Source organism: Haemorhous mexicanus, chromosome 7, assembly GCF_027477595.1.
Source record: "Haemorhous mexicanus isolate bHaeMex1 chromosome 7, bHaeMex1.pri, whole genome shotgun sequence".
Taxonomy (NCBI): Eukaryota; Metazoa; Chordata; class Aves; order Passeriformes; family Fringillidae; genus Haemorhous; species Haemorhous mexicanus.
In genome coordinates this window covers 27,861,728-27,881,815 of record NC_082347.1, presented here as the reverse complement: position 1 = coordinate 27,881,815, position 20,088 = coordinate 27,861,728, and the positions used below count along the sequence as shown (strand labels likewise).

General features: G+C 34.6%; 1 protein-coding gene across 1 annotated transcript in view; it reads left to right on the top strand.

Moving 5' to 3' along the window:
• KNDC1 (kinase non-catalytic C-lobe domain containing 1) overlaps positions 1-20,088 on the top strand; it is a 57,305-nt gene that overhangs the window by 31,152 nt on the left and 6,065 nt on the right. The window contains exons 7-23 of the mRNA XM_059851705.1: positions 2,322-2,436; positions 5,468-5,539; positions 5,642-5,703; positions 7,868-8,026; positions 8,347-8,424; positions 9,039-9,129; positions 9,299-9,461; positions 9,558-10,399; positions 10,506-10,650; positions 12,182-12,273; positions 13,710-14,104; positions 15,958-16,051; positions 16,163-16,260; positions 16,535-16,746; positions 18,031-18,144; positions 18,546-18,693; positions 18,952-19,131. Of these exons, the coding sequence (XP_059707688.1) occupies positions 2,322-2,436; positions 5,468-5,539; positions 5,642-5,703; positions 7,868-8,026; positions 8,347-8,424; positions 9,039-9,129; positions 9,299-9,461; positions 9,558-10,399; positions 10,506-10,650; positions 12,182-12,273; positions 13,710-14,104; positions 15,958-16,051; positions 16,163-16,260; positions 16,535-16,746; positions 18,031-18,144; positions 18,546-18,693; positions 18,952-19,131 (3,060 nt within the window). The remainder of the gene's footprint in view (positions 1-2,321; positions 2,437-5,467; positions 5,540-5,641; positions 5,704-7,867; positions 8,027-8,346; positions 8,425-9,038; positions 9,130-9,298; positions 9,462-9,557; positions 10,400-10,505; positions 10,651-12,181; positions 12,274-13,709; positions 14,105-15,957; positions 16,052-16,162; positions 16,261-16,534; positions 16,747-18,030; positions 18,145-18,545; positions 18,694-18,951; positions 19,132-20,088) is intronic.

Sequence of the window (20,088 nt, the reverse complement as noted above, 5' to 3'; positions counted from 1 at the left end):
TGGCTAGTCATTCATCACCTTCTCCTGAAGTGAAAGGTGATTTGTATATGCAGTAAAGGAAGTCCACCTTTCTTCGCTGCAGCTTTTAGAGCCCCTAAAGACATAAACTTCAAGAGTAGGGATTCTCTTACAGAGAAACATGTGGCACTAGTGTGTACTTACTAGAAGAAAATTCCTGAATCCCAAAGACTTCTTAATGTTTTAGTCAGTCTGAAATTTCTCTTATGGTTTCTCTTCACTCATGTCAGCTGTGCAGGATTAATTTGAAGATTTGAGTGCTTCTTTCTTTGCAAAATGACTGTGAGCGAAGACACTTGATGCCCATGAGAACCACAGTGCTCTGAAGGGGGAATCAGTGCTGTTCAAGGATAGGAATCTATCAACAGTATGAAGCTCTATCCTATATGCTTTCTAGACTAATTCATTCTTTTGATTATCTGTCCTTTTCCTTCCTGCTGTGTGAACTGCTCAAGACCTTACTTTTCTAGATACAATAAAGAACACGTGGATGAAGGAATTTTGCACTCCAGGGTGCTGGTGATAGCAAAATTGGAGAATGAAATTGAATCTTATCACCTGGCTTCAAATCTGTCTATGCTGAAGTTACTCATTTTTGTAATGTGCCACAATGTAGGATAGAAGAATAATAGCACCGAGTTCATTTTTATCTGTTGGAGTTAGGCAGAATATGAAACATTTCAGTAAATCAAAAGGTGTGTTTCCTGATATATTTTGTTTAAAAAATGAAGTTTATCTGGTTTATGAAGTTTATCTGAAGTTCACCTTCAAAGAATATTTAAACAATATGAGCCTAAAGTGTTATGTTCTTAGAGAAGGTCTTCTGGTTCAAATTATTAACCAAGTTTCAGCTACAGAAATTAATGTCCTTCTTTTCTCCTTAGATTGTACTGAAGCTATTTCTGTTTGTTGAGCTTTATGAAATTCAATGCAGTAGTCAGATCATTACGTATCTCATGATAAAATCCAAAGAGCATCTCAGTAAAAGGATGAAAAATTTACTTTAGTAAATGACAGTGCAGAGGCTGATTTGTCAAAGTTAATGAGGTAGTGCCATTGTATGTGGGAGAGACCCTTAGTCTATGTAGATTTTACAAATACTGATTGGGATATAAAGGTGTCTGTAAAAGCAACAAAATGGTTCAGAGGGGGTTGTGTTTGTCTCCTGTGCTTCAGTTTTGTGTTTAGGTTTTTTTAGGTTGGTTTTTAGGTTTTTATTTGATTGATTTTTGTTTCTTTAGGGTTTTTTTTAAGGGTGAAATGGGTTTTTTTTCCAGAGTTAATCTTGAATTACTTCTGGTAATTTTTTTCCCTAACATGGCCTGAAATTGACTCATTCAGGACTGCATATGTAAAAGAAAATGTGCTGTGCTCTTTTTAAAAAGAGTTCTTTGGGTCTGCTCTCACTCAGAGGTTTCTGCCTACAATGAACTTTTTAGTGTTCCTTTGGTAGATGAACGGAGATCATGAAGTGCAGCTGATGTCAAGAGCCTCTGCTAGAGATGAGCTTTTCCATTAGCACGGTTTGATCAGGCAGGTGTGTGTGCCCTACCACAAATCTCCAATTCTTAGACTCACACAAACACACACCACCCCCCCAAAAAGAAAAAATCAAAATGTAGAGCGTGTCTCTGAAGAACAGTATGTTTCCATGCAGCAGTATCTTTGTCACATCAAGGTATTATGCCAGATATCAAAACATAAATTGGTAGTCAGAAAAACAAATGCTGTTACTACAAATTGAGCAGCCAGTGATTAAAAGCAAAACAACGTGCTGGGATTTCGAATAAACCTGTCATTAATTCTGTCAATATTGTTAACATCTTTCACAGAAGAACAAGAGATGTTGATGAAATCTTTAAGGTAAGACATGCAATGCAACTGTCAGGGTAAATCAGGTTTTGAATGTGGGACTGTTTTGTTGATGGCAATCATTTGAGTTTTTTATGTTTTTCAGTCTAGGTGTTGTCCCTATAATTATGTAATTATGTTTCATCATAAAATATGTCTATTACACAATGGACTTTCTAAGAGTCTTCTCTTAGTATAATAAGAAAGACCTTTCAGACAGCTCACTTTTCCTGAAGGAATTAAGAAACAATTCATTTATACAGTTAGCTGACTGTGCCATGCTTTTTTAATAAATAGTATTAATTCATTACCAGTAAGTACAATAAATATATTTGCTTGTTACTTTTTAAGTTGAGTTTTTTATATTAGGATTTACTTTTTTATTGCATTAGTAAATATTTTTCATTTGTGATAATTTTTATAACTTTCTGCATCCTCACTGTTTTTTTCAGTGGATCTCTCTAAAACTCCTGTTGTCCTGGTATGGTAGGCCTCTGAAAGACTATGAACTCTGGGCATTATGTCATGAGTGTTTATGTACCCTGCAGACTTGCATAGATTATCCAGGTATAGTCTTAATTATCATGAAGTATTTTGCCTAATTATTTATATTTGCTGTGTTAATATTTCCTTTATTCTGTTGATTGAAAGGATCTTGACTTTCATTTTGTGCGCAGATATTTCTATTTTGATTCCCTTAAATTGTGACAAAACTCAATTTGGAGTTTTTCTTCCATATATAGGTGAATGTCTCATATATAGGGGTGTTTTTTTTTTTATTCTGAATCTTGATGGCTTTTGCAGCAGAAATTAATCTTTGCCTTCAAGCAGTGAAACAAATTTTAGATATTTTTTGGGAATGGAGAATCTGTACTTTGGCTTTTAAGAAAAACACTTGTGACTTGTATCAAGCAGGAGGAAATAAGTTGTGAAAATCATTGTGACAAATGATTCCTGACCTATTTTCTACAGTACAGGGCTTTGTCATTTTAAAGTCCCCAGGATCTTGTCATGGCATTAGTCCTTCCACATCCCCTATGCTTCAGTTTATAGACAAATTACCAGAAATAAACTTCTGAGAGAGGAAGAGGGAACTGTCCTTTGACTAAATTGGAATATCTTGTGTGCAACTCAGAAGATCATCCTAGATTTCCATGGACATTCTGAATGATGGTTTAGCTTATACTAATGATAAACCTATAGCAGTTCTGATAAACAGAGCTGAGGTTTCCACTACCACCACCCTTTCTTTTCCTTAATTTAAAAAAACTTGCTTTTGAGAGTATGGGCAGGGATGAGTTTGGAACCTTTAAGTGAATATAAACAACTGGATAGTAATGTACAGAAAACTTACTGCATCTCTTTAGATTTCAGCTTCAGTTATTTTATTTCGATTATATAAAACTGCTTAAATGGAGATAAGCCATAGATGAAGATTCTGAACACTTTTAGATTTGTAACCCATAAAACTAAGTATTTAATATACCTTGTAACAGAAGGATTATTTCAGCCTCATAGCATGTTCCTTATGTTTCTCAAGGTTTCAAATAACTGCACATAATGGCTCAGATTCTAATGTAATATGCCTCGCCAGCCTCTGTTACTGCTCTCTTAAGAATGCATGTCTTAAAAATATTAAAAGTTGTCATCTGAACCTTATGTAGCCTGTAGAAGGGAACATAATGATACAAACCACCAAATGGAAAACACTTTACTTAAAAATTCTGTATTTGACAAATAAAGGTATCTTGAAGTTGAATATTGGTTTCAGATTTGGAATGTTTCTGCAAGAGGATTCTCTGCGTGTTCTGAGGGGAGTGGTACATTGTGGAAAGGTTTATAGTGGTGTTACTACCAGACACATACAAAGCTCTCTTGACATTCCTTTTGAATAATACTTACTAAAGGTGAAGCTGATACATATTTTGAATACATCTTGTAAAAATATCCTTTGTCTTGACAATGGTAGAGTGAGACTGGTAGCTGATGAGCCATGGTTAGATATATGAAGCTGGATTATTTTTTATTTATTCACATAGACAGCCTTTTTCTCAAAATCCTTCCTTGATTACACATTTTTCATTATCCTAAGCAGGAATTACCTGGCTAAGAAAGCATATCCCAAAGCTAGCCTCTTCTTCACATATTTGTTAATTCAACTCTGCTACAGAAGTTGTTTGTAACCTGCATTGGGACTTAACTTAATTCCTCTCCTCTTATCAGAGGATGTTGCTTACATGTTGCTCGTGGGTGATTCAGGGAGCCCAGGTGAGGATTCTTGTGTTATACTGAACAAGCTGAGATCTGCTTTGTGTGAGCAGGGCCAGGGGCATTTACAGCTGACCAACAAAGACGAGTGAGCTTGAAGGTGCCTCTGCAGAAATAACCAGCAAAGGGTCTCATTTGGGAAAGCTTTGCTTTTCAACACATATACTTCAGGTCCAACTTAAATATATTTGAAGGTAGTAGACAAGCCTTTATGTTAAGCATATGACAAGCATAGTGAATAATTTAATTTTAGATGTGGTTTGTACAGACAACTAAAAAAACGAAAAGTGTTACTGCCTTTTTTCTTACTTTCTTTTTTTTCTTATTAGACTGCTTCAATTAATTATTTATGAATAAATTAGTATTTGTGTGTCTCTTAGACATCTTTAATATTTTATTTCATAATTAATAAATTTAATGTTTTAATCTCTTATTCAATTTAAGAATCTATTCTTCCAGTACTTTGTTTTTAATAAGAAAACAGTGCATTTGATGGTAGTCTAGAAATAGAGGACTACAGTTGGACTGCAAGAGAGCTACTTACTGGCCAGTTGGCTTAATATATTAAAACATGTTGAATTAAAATGTTCTTTGAAGTTAGCAAACAAATAGACACAGTTTTGCCACTAGATTTTTAAAACCAAATTTATAGGACACAATCTCCTTATCTTAATGTTAAGTTCCTGAAGACCTCAGATCATTTAAAATAGTTTTAGTAGTCCATTATTTCTTTTTTAACAATGGAAAATTTCATGGCCTTGAAAATACTGGCCTATGCAACATTTCTTCACTGAGAAAGAGTGATTATAGCTAGTTGTGAAAAACTGGACTTCATATCCTGTGTCACCCTAGAGGGGTTTTGGATCTGGCCACTTGTGTGTCAGCTTTCTCCAGATGATGACCCTCTATTTTTGTGGGGTTGAAGGAGAAGAAGAGGAGACTTAAACTCTTAGATAAATTGACCATCTTTTATTGGTACCTTGTGAGAAGACTAGAGTATATCTACCTATTGTATTTATTTCTTTTTTTTTTTTTTTATTTCTTTTTTGACCTTCCTTTTCAATGCTGGGTATAAAGAGAATAAACTTCCAGTTTCTTGTCTTTGTTCTGCAGAAATTACTTTGGGTAATTACACAGCTACTCTCTCTTTATTGGCTTGTGTCTGTTCTAGCATAAATGTTATTTAAAGCATCATTTATTTGAGGGTAATTGCTGATACTGTAAATTCTTTGTTAAAATTATTTATTTTTATTAGTGCTAAATAGCTACAAGAACATATACTTATTATGCTTTGCCCTTTTGTGGTTTTTTGGGTTTTTTTTTTTTGCAGTGGTCTTATGTTTGGACTCTGTGCTGATTGACTGCCATGGAAGGATCCTTTTTGCTGCTCCAAAAGCTGAAGGTAAAATGAGAGATTGCATGTTCAGCTTTTATTTCTTTTCAGGGGAAGTGGAGAAGAATGCAAACACCTTACCTTTTGTTTCTGATTTCTTTTCTCATTTAGAATCTTGTGATGTATTTTATTTAGCTCCTGAAATTGAAGAAGAGGATGTGGATACTGAGAAGGTAATGTGGTAGGTTATGTAGATTGCTTTGTACTATATCAAAGGACAGTTTTAGCCCTCTGCTAGTGGGAGAAGAAAGCTAAACTTCTAAGATTGTGTTAATATTTCTCCCAATGTTTCTTGGTTATCTGTGAGGCTTTTTTTGATATATTGATCTCTCATGAAATCAGTTGCTTCTATAATTTTTCCTTCCAGGATTCTTGGAGTAACTGCCAAAAATCTGCTAGTTGATGGTTTTCCATAAGACTTAATTATTTTCAGTTTTTTAGTAAGACAGACTTTTAAATCATTTTTTCACATTCTGAAGGTCACAGTAAGATCATTAACTTAGACTATCTGGGCAAAAGCCCAAGCATTATTCACACTTAGAAGACTGGATAAAAATGTCATTATCAGTATGTTTTTACTATGGAAACATTATGAATGATGGCTTTATCCAATATAATTTTCTTAGAGCTTTTCCCTATAGATAAAAACCATAAGGAGCTTTTGGAACAAAGATAATAAAAATGTCAAATAGCAGGTGAATGTGTCTCCACTGCAACTACTTTTGAATTGCAAACTGTACCACAGTGATCTTAAAAGTCAGGGGAACAGAATTTACAGTACCTTTCTGTTATGTAACAAGAAAAGAGGTTAATTAATATGTGCCTTGTATCACATGAGTTCTTTAGAATTAGGCATAGTAATCATGAATCAGAAAATAAAAGCTCGTAAAATTTTACTAAAAACATTCGATTTTCTGTAAAGCTATCTATAACTAGAAAAATATTTTTATATCTTTCCTAAATTTCTTAAACTGCTTTGATCCAATGTGCATGTCTTTCAAAGGCTTCAGAAGCTTAAACTAACCCTGAAATATAATACAGCAGTTTCACCAGACAGTAGAAATTAATAATCCTAAAATCTTTTTGCCTTGCTTTCTTAGAATATTGGAAGTAATCTGTTTCCTTGTTTTTCTACAGCAATTATTCTATTATATATAGAATAAGCTGATGGGATTTTTTGCCTTTTTCCTGATGGCTGTGTAACTTTCTAGTTATAAACATTCAGTTCAATTTATGGGATGGGAAGACTGTGTAGTGTCAGTCACAGTAACAGAAAAAAGACCTTTCATTGAAGGTTCTGATGGCTTGGATGGCAAGTTTTTCCTAAATAAGTTTAGGGTAATCTTGGAGTTCTAAACCTAAGGGGAAGAAAAATATTTTTGTTTTGATTGAACTGCTTTCTCCATTTCAGGTGGTTTTGTACCTATTAGCTTTTGTTCAATGGTTCAAATGGAACTATTCAAAGGATTATTTTGTTTATAGTGAACTTGTTGTGTTTTGTTCATTGCTGTTCACTTTGCTTAAAAGTGTGCCAGAAAACATTGTTTAATGAGAACACATTGTTTTCTACTGTGCTTATGGTTCTTTTCATTGAGCTTTTGTAATATCCTTCAGAGGCAATGTAAAGTGTGGTGCTTTAAATTTCTTAAAATTGGATTTGTAGTACATGCTAACATATGAAAACTAAACATGAAGTGGACTAAATCTGACTCTGAAAATTGTAATTCTTCAAATGAAACTAGAAAGCTGGTAAAGACCAAGTCCTTTTCAAGGTCCCTCATTGGGGCAACTTCAATTGGTCTAGCTGCAGGTAGCACAGTAATTGCTAAAATAAATATGCGGTGCCTCATTCTTCTGACAGGTGTAATCTTCTCTATAAAATATGACTTGTGCTGGCTAGTGTGTAATTACTGTGTGCCACTTACTTGCTGAATTATCATGACCTTTTTTAAGTAAATTGCAGCTGGCCGCATTTTATGGTAGAACTTTGAAGCTTGCAGCAATCTTTTTACATGAGAAAGGAATTCTTCAAAACAGTTCTAAAATGCATTTTTCCTAGGTAAAGAATAAGACAATTAATGTCTGTTACTCCAACAGTAGAATAATAGCTGCTGTTTTTGGCCCTGCATGCATAACAACTAGATTTTGAAGTGGGCTGGGATTTTCATCAGCACCCTCAAAAGCCAAATGTAATCTGTACTTTAAAAGCTCTAGTAAGTTTTTTTCTTTTTGGCAGGAAATGGGGGGGATTTTTGGATAATTTTCTGGAATTGTTTTTGAAGTGGGGACTTTTTTAGTCTGTTTAAATCTTTCTTGTCTCTTACATTATACCAATAGGTTTGTGTTTATGGCGTTGCTGCAGTTCTGTGGATGGCAGCAAAATACAGTGTTCCACTGAGTCACAAAGTAGTATTGCCAAGAAAATTCAAAAAACTACTTCTGGATATGGCAAGAAAAAACCCTGAAGAAAGACCTTCTCTAACTGCTGCAATTAAGGTTACTAGATTTAGTTGTGCCTAAAGTCTCATTTTAGTGTTTTTAAAATCAAAATAATAACTTAATACTTATAATATGCTGATATCTAATTAAATCATAAGCAGTCACTTTGGGTTTTGTTTTTAAAGTTGCCTCCTTAGGGACACAGAGGGGTGTGTTTTTAATTTATATTGAAATTATCAATGTACTTCGACTTGGAGAAGCTTCCTAAACTTAGATTACTTCTAATTGACTATTTATCTTGACTTTGTCCTTGTCCAAGAATACCTCACTTGATTGAAAACTTATTTACTGACTGAAAGTTACAATTTTTTTTTTAGACATGCAATCATTATTTACTTGAACAAGGTATAAACAGCAAAAGTATTTTGACATTATTGGGTAAACCCATCTTTAAGGTAAGAGTGCCACCTTTCTTTAATTTTGTATGTTTTTTCAATTAATTCTGTAAATGTATTCCAGTAAGATTTTGTTGCCTGCAAGTGTAGCTATATTTTGGGTTTGGTTTTGTTGGTGTGATTTTTTTGGTTGTTTTGGTTTGGTTTTTTTTAGTGTATTTTCAAGTAGTCTGTAAGTGTTGCCTTTTCCTAGTTCTTGCTGTTGGAGTGATTACTCCACAGACTGTGATGCTCTGACTCCACAGTCTATATGGGTGAAGAACAAGTAACTAATTTCATAATCCCTCTTTTTATTTACCACCCCACAGAAGAAATTGATATATAATTGTTGGGTTCTGTTTGGGTTTCTATAATTCACACACGATTCAGTCAATCCATGGAACTGAGTTTATTCAAAAATTTGAGTACCAAGTTATCAAGATTTCTAAACAATTCTACCAGTCCTTAGACTTCTGTATGCAATTTTTTTAATTCCTCACCTTGGCATGACTAGGTTGTTGCAATATTCAAGGTGTATATGAGGATTGGGGATTTTTTTTTAATAATGTGCTAAGCAGAATTTGAAAAAAGAAAATGCTAATAACATCAATTTGGGCTTCAATGTTTATTGTTAGGCTGTTGAGGAAGAAGTCTTGTTTCATGATCACATCACTTTTGAATTTACAAATAAGAAACATGAAATGGACCCTTCAGAGTCAAGTCCAGGTAAGCAGTCAGGCTCTGACATGTCTGCTCTGGTTTAGTATTCTCTAGTTCAGTTCTCCACACAAGATTTTCTGTCTGAAATGCAATTGTTTTTCTATCTAAATTTATTGTTACTTACTTTACATTTATATTTTACATATTGATCATCTTTCTGTGTTTTTGCTTTTAGGATTTGTGCCTTTTACCAGTGAAAGTAAACTTGTAGCAGTTAAAGGACCAGTACCATGCCAGATTTCACTAAATTGTGAGAAAGCAACATTACCTGTTGCATTCACCTCTCCTGCAACTCACTTTAAGCCTATTATTTTGCAACAAGATGCAAATATAACAAAGTTAGTATATCCTAAAGCAGAATAAGTTAAAGATTAAATGTCATTGTTAAATCTATTTGAATTTTCCTTTAAAAATTCTTTGGGTTTTTTTTTCAGAGAGGTTCAAACACCAGTTTCTGACCAATTCAAGAAAGAGACAAGGAAAGAAAAACATATGAACAACAAATCAGGCTATATAGAAGACTTCAAAAGCTGTGGTATTGAGGATACAGGTGTTATTAAAACTGTTCCTGAAACACCTGAGTGTGATTTACAAGTTCCAGGCCACTCATTCCAGATGTCTTCAGAAGAGCAAAACTCAGGCAAAATGTTTGCTTCTACAGTTACATTACCATCACCATCTGATTCCTCACATGCTCTACAAGAGAAGAGCTTTTTATCTGAAGATCCCTCCAGCTCTTTAGCTTGTCCTACATCTCCTAATTTTCTTCACATAAATAACATCATTCTCAAACAGGACTCAGAGAAAAGAGTTCTGACATTTGTACCAGTGCATTTGGCTGTATCAGAGCAAATACCAAATAAGCCTCTTCGCTCAAGAATTGCTTATGATTGCTATCACAGCTTGCCAGTGCTACTTTCAAGTACTATTGCAAGTTATAAAATGAGCATGCAAGCAGCAAATGATGCCTCCCTTTGCAATGTGCAAAGTTATGAGACTACTAATACAGAGAACTGGTTTGATAAAAGTAGCCCAGTTATTCAAGCCAACTGCCAAGAAACTGAGTGTGCTACCAGCATAGACAGTTTTTTCACTGAACAAGAATCCACACCATGTACTTCAGTGAGTAAAGACAGCTGTAATTTCTTCAGTGATGAAGTCGTGCCCCATCAGAACACAACAAATGACACTTTACTACAGGAAGTGATTCATCTTATACAAGAGGAGTTTGCATTTGATGGTTATTTAGAGAATGGAGCTGAAGTTTTTGATATGGGTATGTGCATTTTCTTCTGTATGTTATTATCATTGATTTGTAAGAATATTGCTATTAATTTTTTTCTCCTTCTTTTATTTTTTCTGTTCTTTTTGTTTTAAATAAGGTAACTTCATTTTAAACTTAAAGGGAATTAAGTTTGGTGTGTTCTCTGATAGAATTTGTGAGAAGTTTTGTGACCTCTACTGGGATGAAAAGTTACTGGAGAATCTCTATCAGGTAGTAAATGGAGAAAGATCTTCACATTTAGGGTAGGTGTTTTTCAACTTTGACCTTCTTACATTTGAATTTAATGCTTTTATCCCTGCTTTGTAGGAGCAGGAAAGAATTTATATTTTCTCTTCAGGTATTCGTGCTTCTTTCCTGTAAACTGTTCATTTCACAGTTTGAGGTTTTTCAAAGCTTTTTCCATGGCAAATAGTGCTTAATGGTTCAGTCAAAAATATTTTCTACCATCGTTTTCTGTAACTCCATCTTAGGATACCTGAATAATGGAAACCCAATTCTGATCAATTACAACCATTGATGGAGAGCTTCATAGTCCTGTTCAAAGGAGACTTTAATCAGAAGTATAATGTTACTACTGTTCATTTTATTTATTCTGTTTGGTATTAGTTCTTTATACATCATGTTTTCTAATCACACCCAAGAGGAAATTAATTTAGCTTTGCTAGAAATATTTTGTTTAACTGGTTTGACTCGGTGTTCCTCCTGGCAGTGTTTTATAAGTAGCCTGTTAAGTGACAAAAACCAGCTAAATTCCTTTCCAATTTTTCTTATTTAATTTTCAATGGCATATGTATCTACCTGAAAAACAATTTTTAAATTCTTGTTTTGCTGCAGCGTCCAAATGTAGCACTTTTGTAAAAGTGTCTTGCTGAAGACTGTTGAAAAATGTAATAGATTTATGTCAAAGTTAATTTGGGGGGTTTTTGAACTATAAATTTCAAGTTTTGACAAAGAAGCTTAGTAGATATAATTTAGAAAAACTTCATTGTTGAAAGGTGTGTAATCCTTACAGCAAATTTCAGAGATAATAGATTATGATCTCCAAATACCCAGCCTTGGCATGCTGGCCTATTTCCCATTTGAGTTGGGATTTTTAAGGAGATATTAAAAATTGGTTGGAAGTTAAGCCCTTAGTTCCCCAAAGTTCAGTGATATGGTAGGAGAAACCTGAGCTGTTGCAGCTAAATTACTGAGATGTATGAAGGGTTATCCTGTATATGAACTTTTGTTACAAAGTAGTTTTTAATGGTGAGAGATCATAATTTATTATCCGGAGAAAAATGCAGGTCTAGCTTTACATCACATGCAAGGCCTGTCTTAAAATATCTCTCAGACACTGCTTACTGAACATTGGTTTGACAAAGACTATTGCAGTTTTTCATGTTAGCTTCTATGATTTAGATTATGATTATGATTCTAACTAGGGATGACTTAGAGTCAATTTTATCCAGAGGTTGAATCCTGAGTGAAAAACCCACTACAGTACATTGCAGCCTGTAGTTGTACTTTCTGTCTGCGTGTGCTCTGATCCTTCTGTTGAAGTTTTGCCAAATGCTGTACAGGAAGTCTCTATCTTACTGTACTTGAATAGCCATTTGAACATTTTTTTCTCATAAAATAACAACTGCAGCTGAACATGAAAATTTTAGGATTAGATAAATGCTATGAAGCTTTTTATGTGCATGATAGAGTCACTTGCAAGATCTCATTTTACTGATGTAAAAATAAAAGTATAGGAAATATTAATTTTTCCTAGTCTCCTTGTATTTTCAGCATAACTGAGGCAGATGAAGCAAAATGCAACAATATATTCCAAGATGTGAAGAAATCTGAAAGCTGTTTGGCAAGCAGTGATCAGACAGAGGGTGAGAAGGGACTTCATGTTTCTAGATCTTTGTGAGTGCTGGGAATCTATCAGTGTCAGAAGCTTTGAGACACTTTGCTTGTGTCTTCAGGAAAGTACTCTCTTTTAACAGTTACAGATGTTTCACTGAATCTGAACATTATCAATGCCTTAAGGACATAAATATCTTTTATATAAAGCTGACATATGACCCAGTGTTATTTTGTGGGATGTCATTTACTAACTTACTTTTATTTAAAAAGTTGAAAACCCTAAGGGTGGTAACTGCTGTGTGTGGTTTTCTTGTGTTTGAGTACATAGTCTCATGTCTACTGTATAAGTGGATTGTTTATTTATACTTCTTCAGTTTGGACTTTACATTTCTCCTGACACACTTTGTGATTGAAAGTTTACAAAATATCTGTCTTTCAGTAACTGAACTCAAAACTGAGCTGGGACTGGTGAATCCTAATATTACAACAAAACCATTACCCTTTCTAGGCTTGGTACATTGATGGACAGCCTCTATTTGGTTGCTGATTTACCAGTGTTAGTTTTTTTTCCAAGATAGTTCATCCAAATTTCAGCATTTAAACTTGGTTACTTCTCTGTTTTGAGCAAAGTGAAAATGTGTGTGCTTTACAGAAGGGCTTATACACTTGTATTGTTCATTTTTATAGCAAAACATAAATTTGTAATTTTTCACTTGGTTGCTGTTGTTCAATGTTGCAGTTTTCCATTTTGGCTCAGAATGGTTGCAAATGTAGAGCCAGACTTTACCATGGAGTGAGTGATTTCTTTGCATCAGGAAATTAGCTTTGTTTGACTCCAAAGTGGCAAATCTAAGCCCTGGAGGGTTGGTCAGGTGAAAAGGGAGACTTTTGGCAGGTATAAATGCTCCTGTCAACATTATGCCAGTCCCTGAAGGCTGGTAGTAGTTGTTACAACTGAAAAAATGCCCCATCATAACTCAATGGATTGAGTCCTGTAGGAGTAGAGAGGTTAACATCTATTTGCTATATTAGGTATTCTTGCTCTTTCTGTATGGAATAAAAGCTTCAAGACTTACAGATGGAAAAAACCTCAAAAGCTAAACATTTTACTAATGTGTTCTTAGGTCTGATATATTTAACTTCTGTTTTAAAGTTTCTCAGTGTTGTTTAAATGCTTGTTGCATATGCATGGAAAATATTTTGTGCTTTTCAGAAATTTATTGCTTTACTATTGCTTAATAGTTCTGAAATGTTTTTAACCTTTATCATTTTACAATGTGTAGTTGAGAAAAAAAAATGTTAAGTCACAATAAGCATCTAAACCTAAAGTCACAATAAGCATCTAAACCCACTGTTAGAGCTCATAGTCTCATAGCAGTGTTTTGTATGTATCATATTTAAGCTCAATAAGGCATGCATTACAGCATATGACCATTATTTATTTTCCCCTGCACACCTTCTTTAGGAAAAGGGGAAGACTTTGATGTGAAGGCTGAGCCTGTGATAAAAACATCATTAGCTGAAATGGATTTTGATGAGTCACCTTTGGATAATATCAAAAAAGAATTGACTCTGCAGAGTACAGTCCCCATAGCAAAAGAGCAGCAATATTTGCAAAGCAACGGCTGTGGTCCAAGCTTTGCAGAAGAAAATACAAGTTCAGAGGAACAGGCCATGATAAAGACAGCTGGAAACAGCTACCTGACATCTCCCAATCTACCTGACTTTTGTGGCTGTAGTCCTGGTTGGAGCAGTGCATTTTATGGAGCTGAATGTTTTGATTCAGAAGTTCATAGTTACTTGAAAAACCTTGGAAAGCAGAAATCAAGTGAGTCACAAAATATAGATGCTAAAAAAGTGGTGAGTATATTGATTTTAAATCCTTAAGATACATCTTGCTGGTTAAAAGTGTGATAAAATTTGTTCTGTTATAGTGAATCAAAACACCATTTCATTTTTAAATATTGACTCTTAAGCAGTTTCAGATCCTCAGGATTTGTTGTGTCTTGGCGATAAACCACAGGAGAGGTGTAGTATTCCAAAATAAAGCACGCTGACACAAATGTGCAATCACCAATCTACAACCCATTTTCTGCTCTTAAAATTGACTGGAAAAGCACTGTCTGCCCTTTGCACCAACCCCATGGTGGTGATACTGTAGGAAAGAGCTAAGAATGACTGTGACTGGAGCACATCACAGGCATAGAGCTTTATCAAAAGTTTTTATACTCTAGACCTACCTGAATTGGAAAATGTTGTGAAATATACAGAGAATTTGCCTCTGATTTCATTGCTACTCACCATTGTACTCTTGCCAATCCCCAGATTTTTTAGGGGCCAAACAACTTTGTCCACCAGATTCCAAATGGTCACTCCTTCTAATTCCCTTTCTGTTTAGATAGTCTCTTAATCACCTTGATTTTGTTTTAATTGATGAAGCAAAAGCAGACCTTGAAGTAAAAGCAAGCAGCTTCCAATTAGAATCTGGGTAATAGCTTTCCTGTGCTTCCCCTGTTCTCTATGTAATGCCTCTGTAGGAGAACCTCTTTTGAAAATCCAGGGGGCTTTTATGTCTCTATGCTAATGAATTATGTTGTTAAACCTTTTGAGCTTTTCTGAAAAACAGTGACCGGTTTTTCTTAAGCTCAAATTAATTTTTAGCAAGTCCATCCCATTAAAGCTAACCTATTTACCAATCTGTTGTTTGATATGTTAGCTCGAGCTGTGTGTTTTCTGATCATTCTGCTTGTGGGAGTTGTCTGCTGCATTCTGTGAACTTACTGCATTTAAAATGCTATTTCATGTAACTGGGTCACTGGTAGTTAACTTAGGACCCAAGTGCAAAAGTCACCTCTTTTATAAAGCACAACATACATCATGTTTGTTTTTTCATAATAAATCAGAAGCTGAACCCGAAGTGGATGGCCCATTTTTACTGGCTGGTAATGTAATGAAACCTTTGATATGCAAACAATTATAAATGTAAATGTTTGCTTTTAAATTTATATATTTTGAGGGGCCTGACATACTTTCATTTCTACTCATTGCTTAAGTTACATAATTCTATAGAAATTTAATTTCATTTTTTCAATTTTGTGAAATACATAAAAAGAAAATATGAAAGTTGAACTTTGAAATTTATATGTCCTTTATTTCTAGAGCAGCTCTCTTGTCTGCCTTCTGACTTGGTTGTATATTATCATGTAATTATACTTGTTTGGAAGTCATTGATTTCAGTCAGACTTTCAGTTCTTGCTGCAAATATAGGTCAGCTGTTTAAAAATGTTTAAAATGTTTCTAGGGCCTGCACTAAATTCAGAACATACAAATTTTAATTCTGGATTACTTCTGATTTTAAGTTTTAAAAATACTCTTGAAAACAACCAGATAAATGCAATTATAACTAAAGGCATATTTATGTGAACTAATTCAGACAAACTTCCACACAGTCTGATCATACACAAACTTGCTCCGGTTCTTAACTTGCAGAACTGTGACATCACTGATGCTTTTCTGGGAACAGGTAACTCCTGCTGTATCTTGCCTGTAAACACAGATGTGAAAGGTAGTTTTTCATTGTTAATAACATATTCTTGTCTGTTTGGATGTTCTTTTTTCTTCATACAAAATAATTCTCTTCTAAAACTTCACTTTCTTACTAGAACTGCCTTCTGCTTATAATTCTGATCAGAATCCTATTTCTTTTTAAATAGGAACTAGAACAATTGCTAATGATGGAGACAAAAAATTACAGAAAGACCATAAAGTTTTACCAGAAACTATTGCAGAAAGAAAGAAGAAGCAAAGGTAAGATTACAGCAACTTGCCAGTAATAAAATGGCTGCATGGTGCTTTTAAGGACCTGCTCTGTAAATCTGAATCATTGATGTTCTTATGCCATTTATTTTAAATCTAAAGGTCCTGAAACTAAATCTATGTTGCCCAAACTGAGAGGACAGCTACAGGAGATGAAATCAAAAGTGCAGTTTCTTGAACTGGTAAAGAAATATGTGCAGGCAAGTCAGACTTTATTTCACTTGTGCTTCATTTGTCATTTCATTACTGTATCAGTGTAACTGGCTGCTCAGATCACTATATGAAATTTGAAATGGTTTGTGTCAAACTGCCAAATTAAGATCCAAAAGAATTGTTAAAGGTAATTGCTACTAGTATTGCTTAAAAAGAAAAAAAAAAATTGTATGAAATGCAATTTGTCTTTAAATCGATTGCATTTTGTGTGACTTCACCTCTCTACCTTCTTGTTTTATCATGCCTTTCTTCTTTGAGCAGATGATGTATGCAGAGCAGTGGGGTGTGGAATCCTATGTGCTGCCTACAGTCATTCACAATGGGAAAGCTGACACCATGGACATGGCACCTATGGATGAATCATCATTGCTGCTTTACTATAACACAGAGAAACACCAGTGTAACAATCAAAATGGAGTGAGAGTTCTGCAGGCCGGTACACCACTTGGTTTAATGGCTTATTTATATTCTAGGTATAATATATTTTACACATAAATTGGGAGTGGGTTGAAGCATAGTTGCTAAATCAGGAAAAACTTGTTTCTGTGATGAATCCTAGTTACTCAACATTTAATAAATTCTCCTCTCTTCTTCATCAAGTTGTGTCATTTCCATGAACACTCCTTTACAGAAAGGGAGATGAAAATGTCTAAAGATCAGCTGGCTTTCATTTAAAGTATTTGATAATAAATATAAAACAAGGAATTTTAAACTTTTTAGTCTTTGACTTACTTGAGGCTTGCTCTGATAATTGCCATGGAATCAAGACTTTAAGTTATTGTCAGCAGTACAGCAATTCTTCAAATAATCATATAATTTGGTAATTCTTATTAATAAGGTCTAGATATGAATATGTTTAGGTTCGTTTCTACAGATTGTTGCCCCAATAATCAGTCCTTGGCACTGATTAAGATGCAGCCTTGTCTCAGGGTTTAAATGGGGACAGTGGTGTCCTTCAACTCTGGTGAGGGCAGTGTTGCTTTAAGGTACCTAAACTGTAACAGTGTGAAGGATGGAAATTGCCAGAGGCTCCATCAGACTTGTGCCACTCTAGAGGGAGCAATTTCCTCCCACCTGCTTCTCCCAGTTCATCCTGACTCTTGAGACCCAGTTACACTGAGTGCTGCTTTTCCTGGTAGTGAGTATTTTGCACAAAGTGAAGGAAATGTTTTAGAATTGGACTTTCCACATTCATCAAACCCAAATTTCCTTGGTCAGCTGTAAGCCAATAGGGAGAAAAGACAATTAACCTGTGTTAAGACCTTGAGAGTGTGTGTATATAAAAAAATAAAATGCCCTCATTTTTAATGTGTATAATAAGTGTATTCTGTTGTTAAAGTAACTACTCTAATTAGAGCTACAGGGAATATTTTCTTGCTTAAGTATCTACTTCCTATGCTGTTATTATAATAAAAATGCTTTAAAGCAGCATCAAGTTAGATGATAGAAGAAAAAGAAAATGTAATATGTTCTTCCATATTATTTAGATTGTGCCTTAATAATAGAAAAGTCAAAGTGGTTATTCACAAGATTGAAAGTAGAGAAACTCTTTATAAAACAAATTATGCTTTCAGGGTTGGCAATCACAGTACTGGATGTGTAAAAATAATTTTAATAAGAACCAAGGTTTTATGAAGAGCTTGAGAATTTAAAATGCCTATTCTTGATATTTTGAGGATTTTTTTTTCTGTTGCTGTACTTGAATGCAAGTTGAAGATGTGTTCTGGCTTGTCTGAAGTTTTTCTTGTGCTTTACAGAAATGCCTTTTTAGAAGGTTATGTACAGCAGTTTCTTTACACATTTCGCTATTTCTGCACACAAGAAGAATTTTTGCAGTTTCTTCTTGATAGAATCAGCAGCACTTTATCCAGGTACAGTAGATTCTCACAAGTAACTTTATCAAAGCACAATTGAGTTTCCTCCCAATAACAAATTGCTGTTTCTCAAAAGTCCTACTTAATTAAAATGAATTTGTACGTTTGGTTTTCTAAGATTCCCTTATAAGTGAGAGCAAAATGAGAGCAAGAGCTGCATCTGACAATGTGCTTACTTCTCAGTTCTGCTTCTCACTTTTACCAGTGATCCACTAATAGGTTGAAATTACAACCCCAGCTTTGTTTCCATAGAGCCATGGACTCTAGAGACATGAAAATTAGGAATTTAGGATACTACATTAAATACCAAATGAACTTGGGGGTTTTGTCAATGCTTATTTTTAAATTGGAATTGGATATCAATTCTGGCATAGTAAGTTTCTTTTTCTTCTCCCCAGTGCAAGCCTGGATCCTTCCACGCCCCTTACCAAAATATGTAACCGCAGTTTCTACATCCTGCAGGCATGGATTGAAGACTGTTACAGTGTAGACTTTGCAACAAATACTGATCTTCTAGGTACCCTAAAAGAATTTATTTCTTCCAAGGTAATTCAGAATTTCAGTAGACCCTTTAAGAAAAAAAAAAAAAAAAAAAAAAAGTCAGTTATGGGATATGTAACATAGTTATTGCAAAAAGCTGCCCTAAGTACAATTAAAGTAACTGAAATAAAGTAATGCTGTATTTGACAGCTATGTTCAGTATGTCTGGTTTTGGATGGGTAAGAATCTTACAACTGTATTGTAACTTGCTTATAATTTCTGGAAATTGAGTTCTGTGTTCTTTAGCCTATTTTGCATTCCCAGGTTGCTTCATTAAATGGCTACGGGGAGCGCTTGTTGTCACTGCTCGAGGATGCCTCTGCCAGGAAAAGTGGCTGTGCTGATCTGTGCTCTGGTGTGGACAAATGTAAAGAGGAGAGTGAGGAAGGCAGAAAAACATTACATTCCCTATGTAAAAAGCTCTCAGAAGATGTTTCCAGAAAGGTGTGTCTTTTCTTCAGACTGCAGTGTATGGAGCACATTTCCATGTATTATGTTTTGACAAAAACAGAAGTGTCCAACTTAGAGTCCAGAACTACTTAGTAAGAATGATTACCTGCATTGATACCTGTAAAAATGATACCTGCATTTTAAATTTTCTTTTGAAAGTATGTAAGATTCAGACAGTTCTGTAACCATGACAATAATCTTTAGTTTTAACTCCTGACAGCTGTTTCAGTAATCACAGATCAGATAATCAAAATTTTGAGAGTGGAATTCTTCATTCTTGACACTAGCATGTGACTCATAGTTATTAGGAAACCTTTGCCCCCTTGTCAACCATTAATGCTTTTTGTAAGCATCTTTGTAAGTCTATAAATACAAGAAAACAGCAGGAGCTACAAGGTTCCCTGCTAGAACCTCAAAGCTTGTAGCAAGAACTTGTCTGAACTTTTGTCTGTATTTACTATTTTATTGTGTTCTACAGCCCCAGAAACCAGAACATACTGCAGGCTTTTCCCAAAACCAGATCTCTTTACAGAGGGACCAAAATAACATGTGGAAGTCAAATATATCAGTAATTTGCAAGCTGAATTAAACATCAGCCTCGTGATAAAGGTGCACAATTCCATGGGTATACCAGGGATGCAGCCAAGAAAGGGCAAACAGAGTAGAGGAGCAGGGACTTTTTTTACTGTCACTGCACAATAATGATAATGGACAATGGAAGAAGGGAAAAGAATGAAAAAACAAGTGTTTTTTGGAAAGGGATGTTTGATTCTATGCAAAAAGAAGTAAAATATTTTATGGCAGCAATCTTGAATATGCAGAGGTTTGTTTGAAATACTGATTGTTGATTGAGATCTGGCAGCCTCCTGCTTAGACTCATCCACTGTGCATATTATATTAGCTTAAAATAGCAGTGTTGAGTAAACCAATTTGTTCTGGGCTAACCTTGGA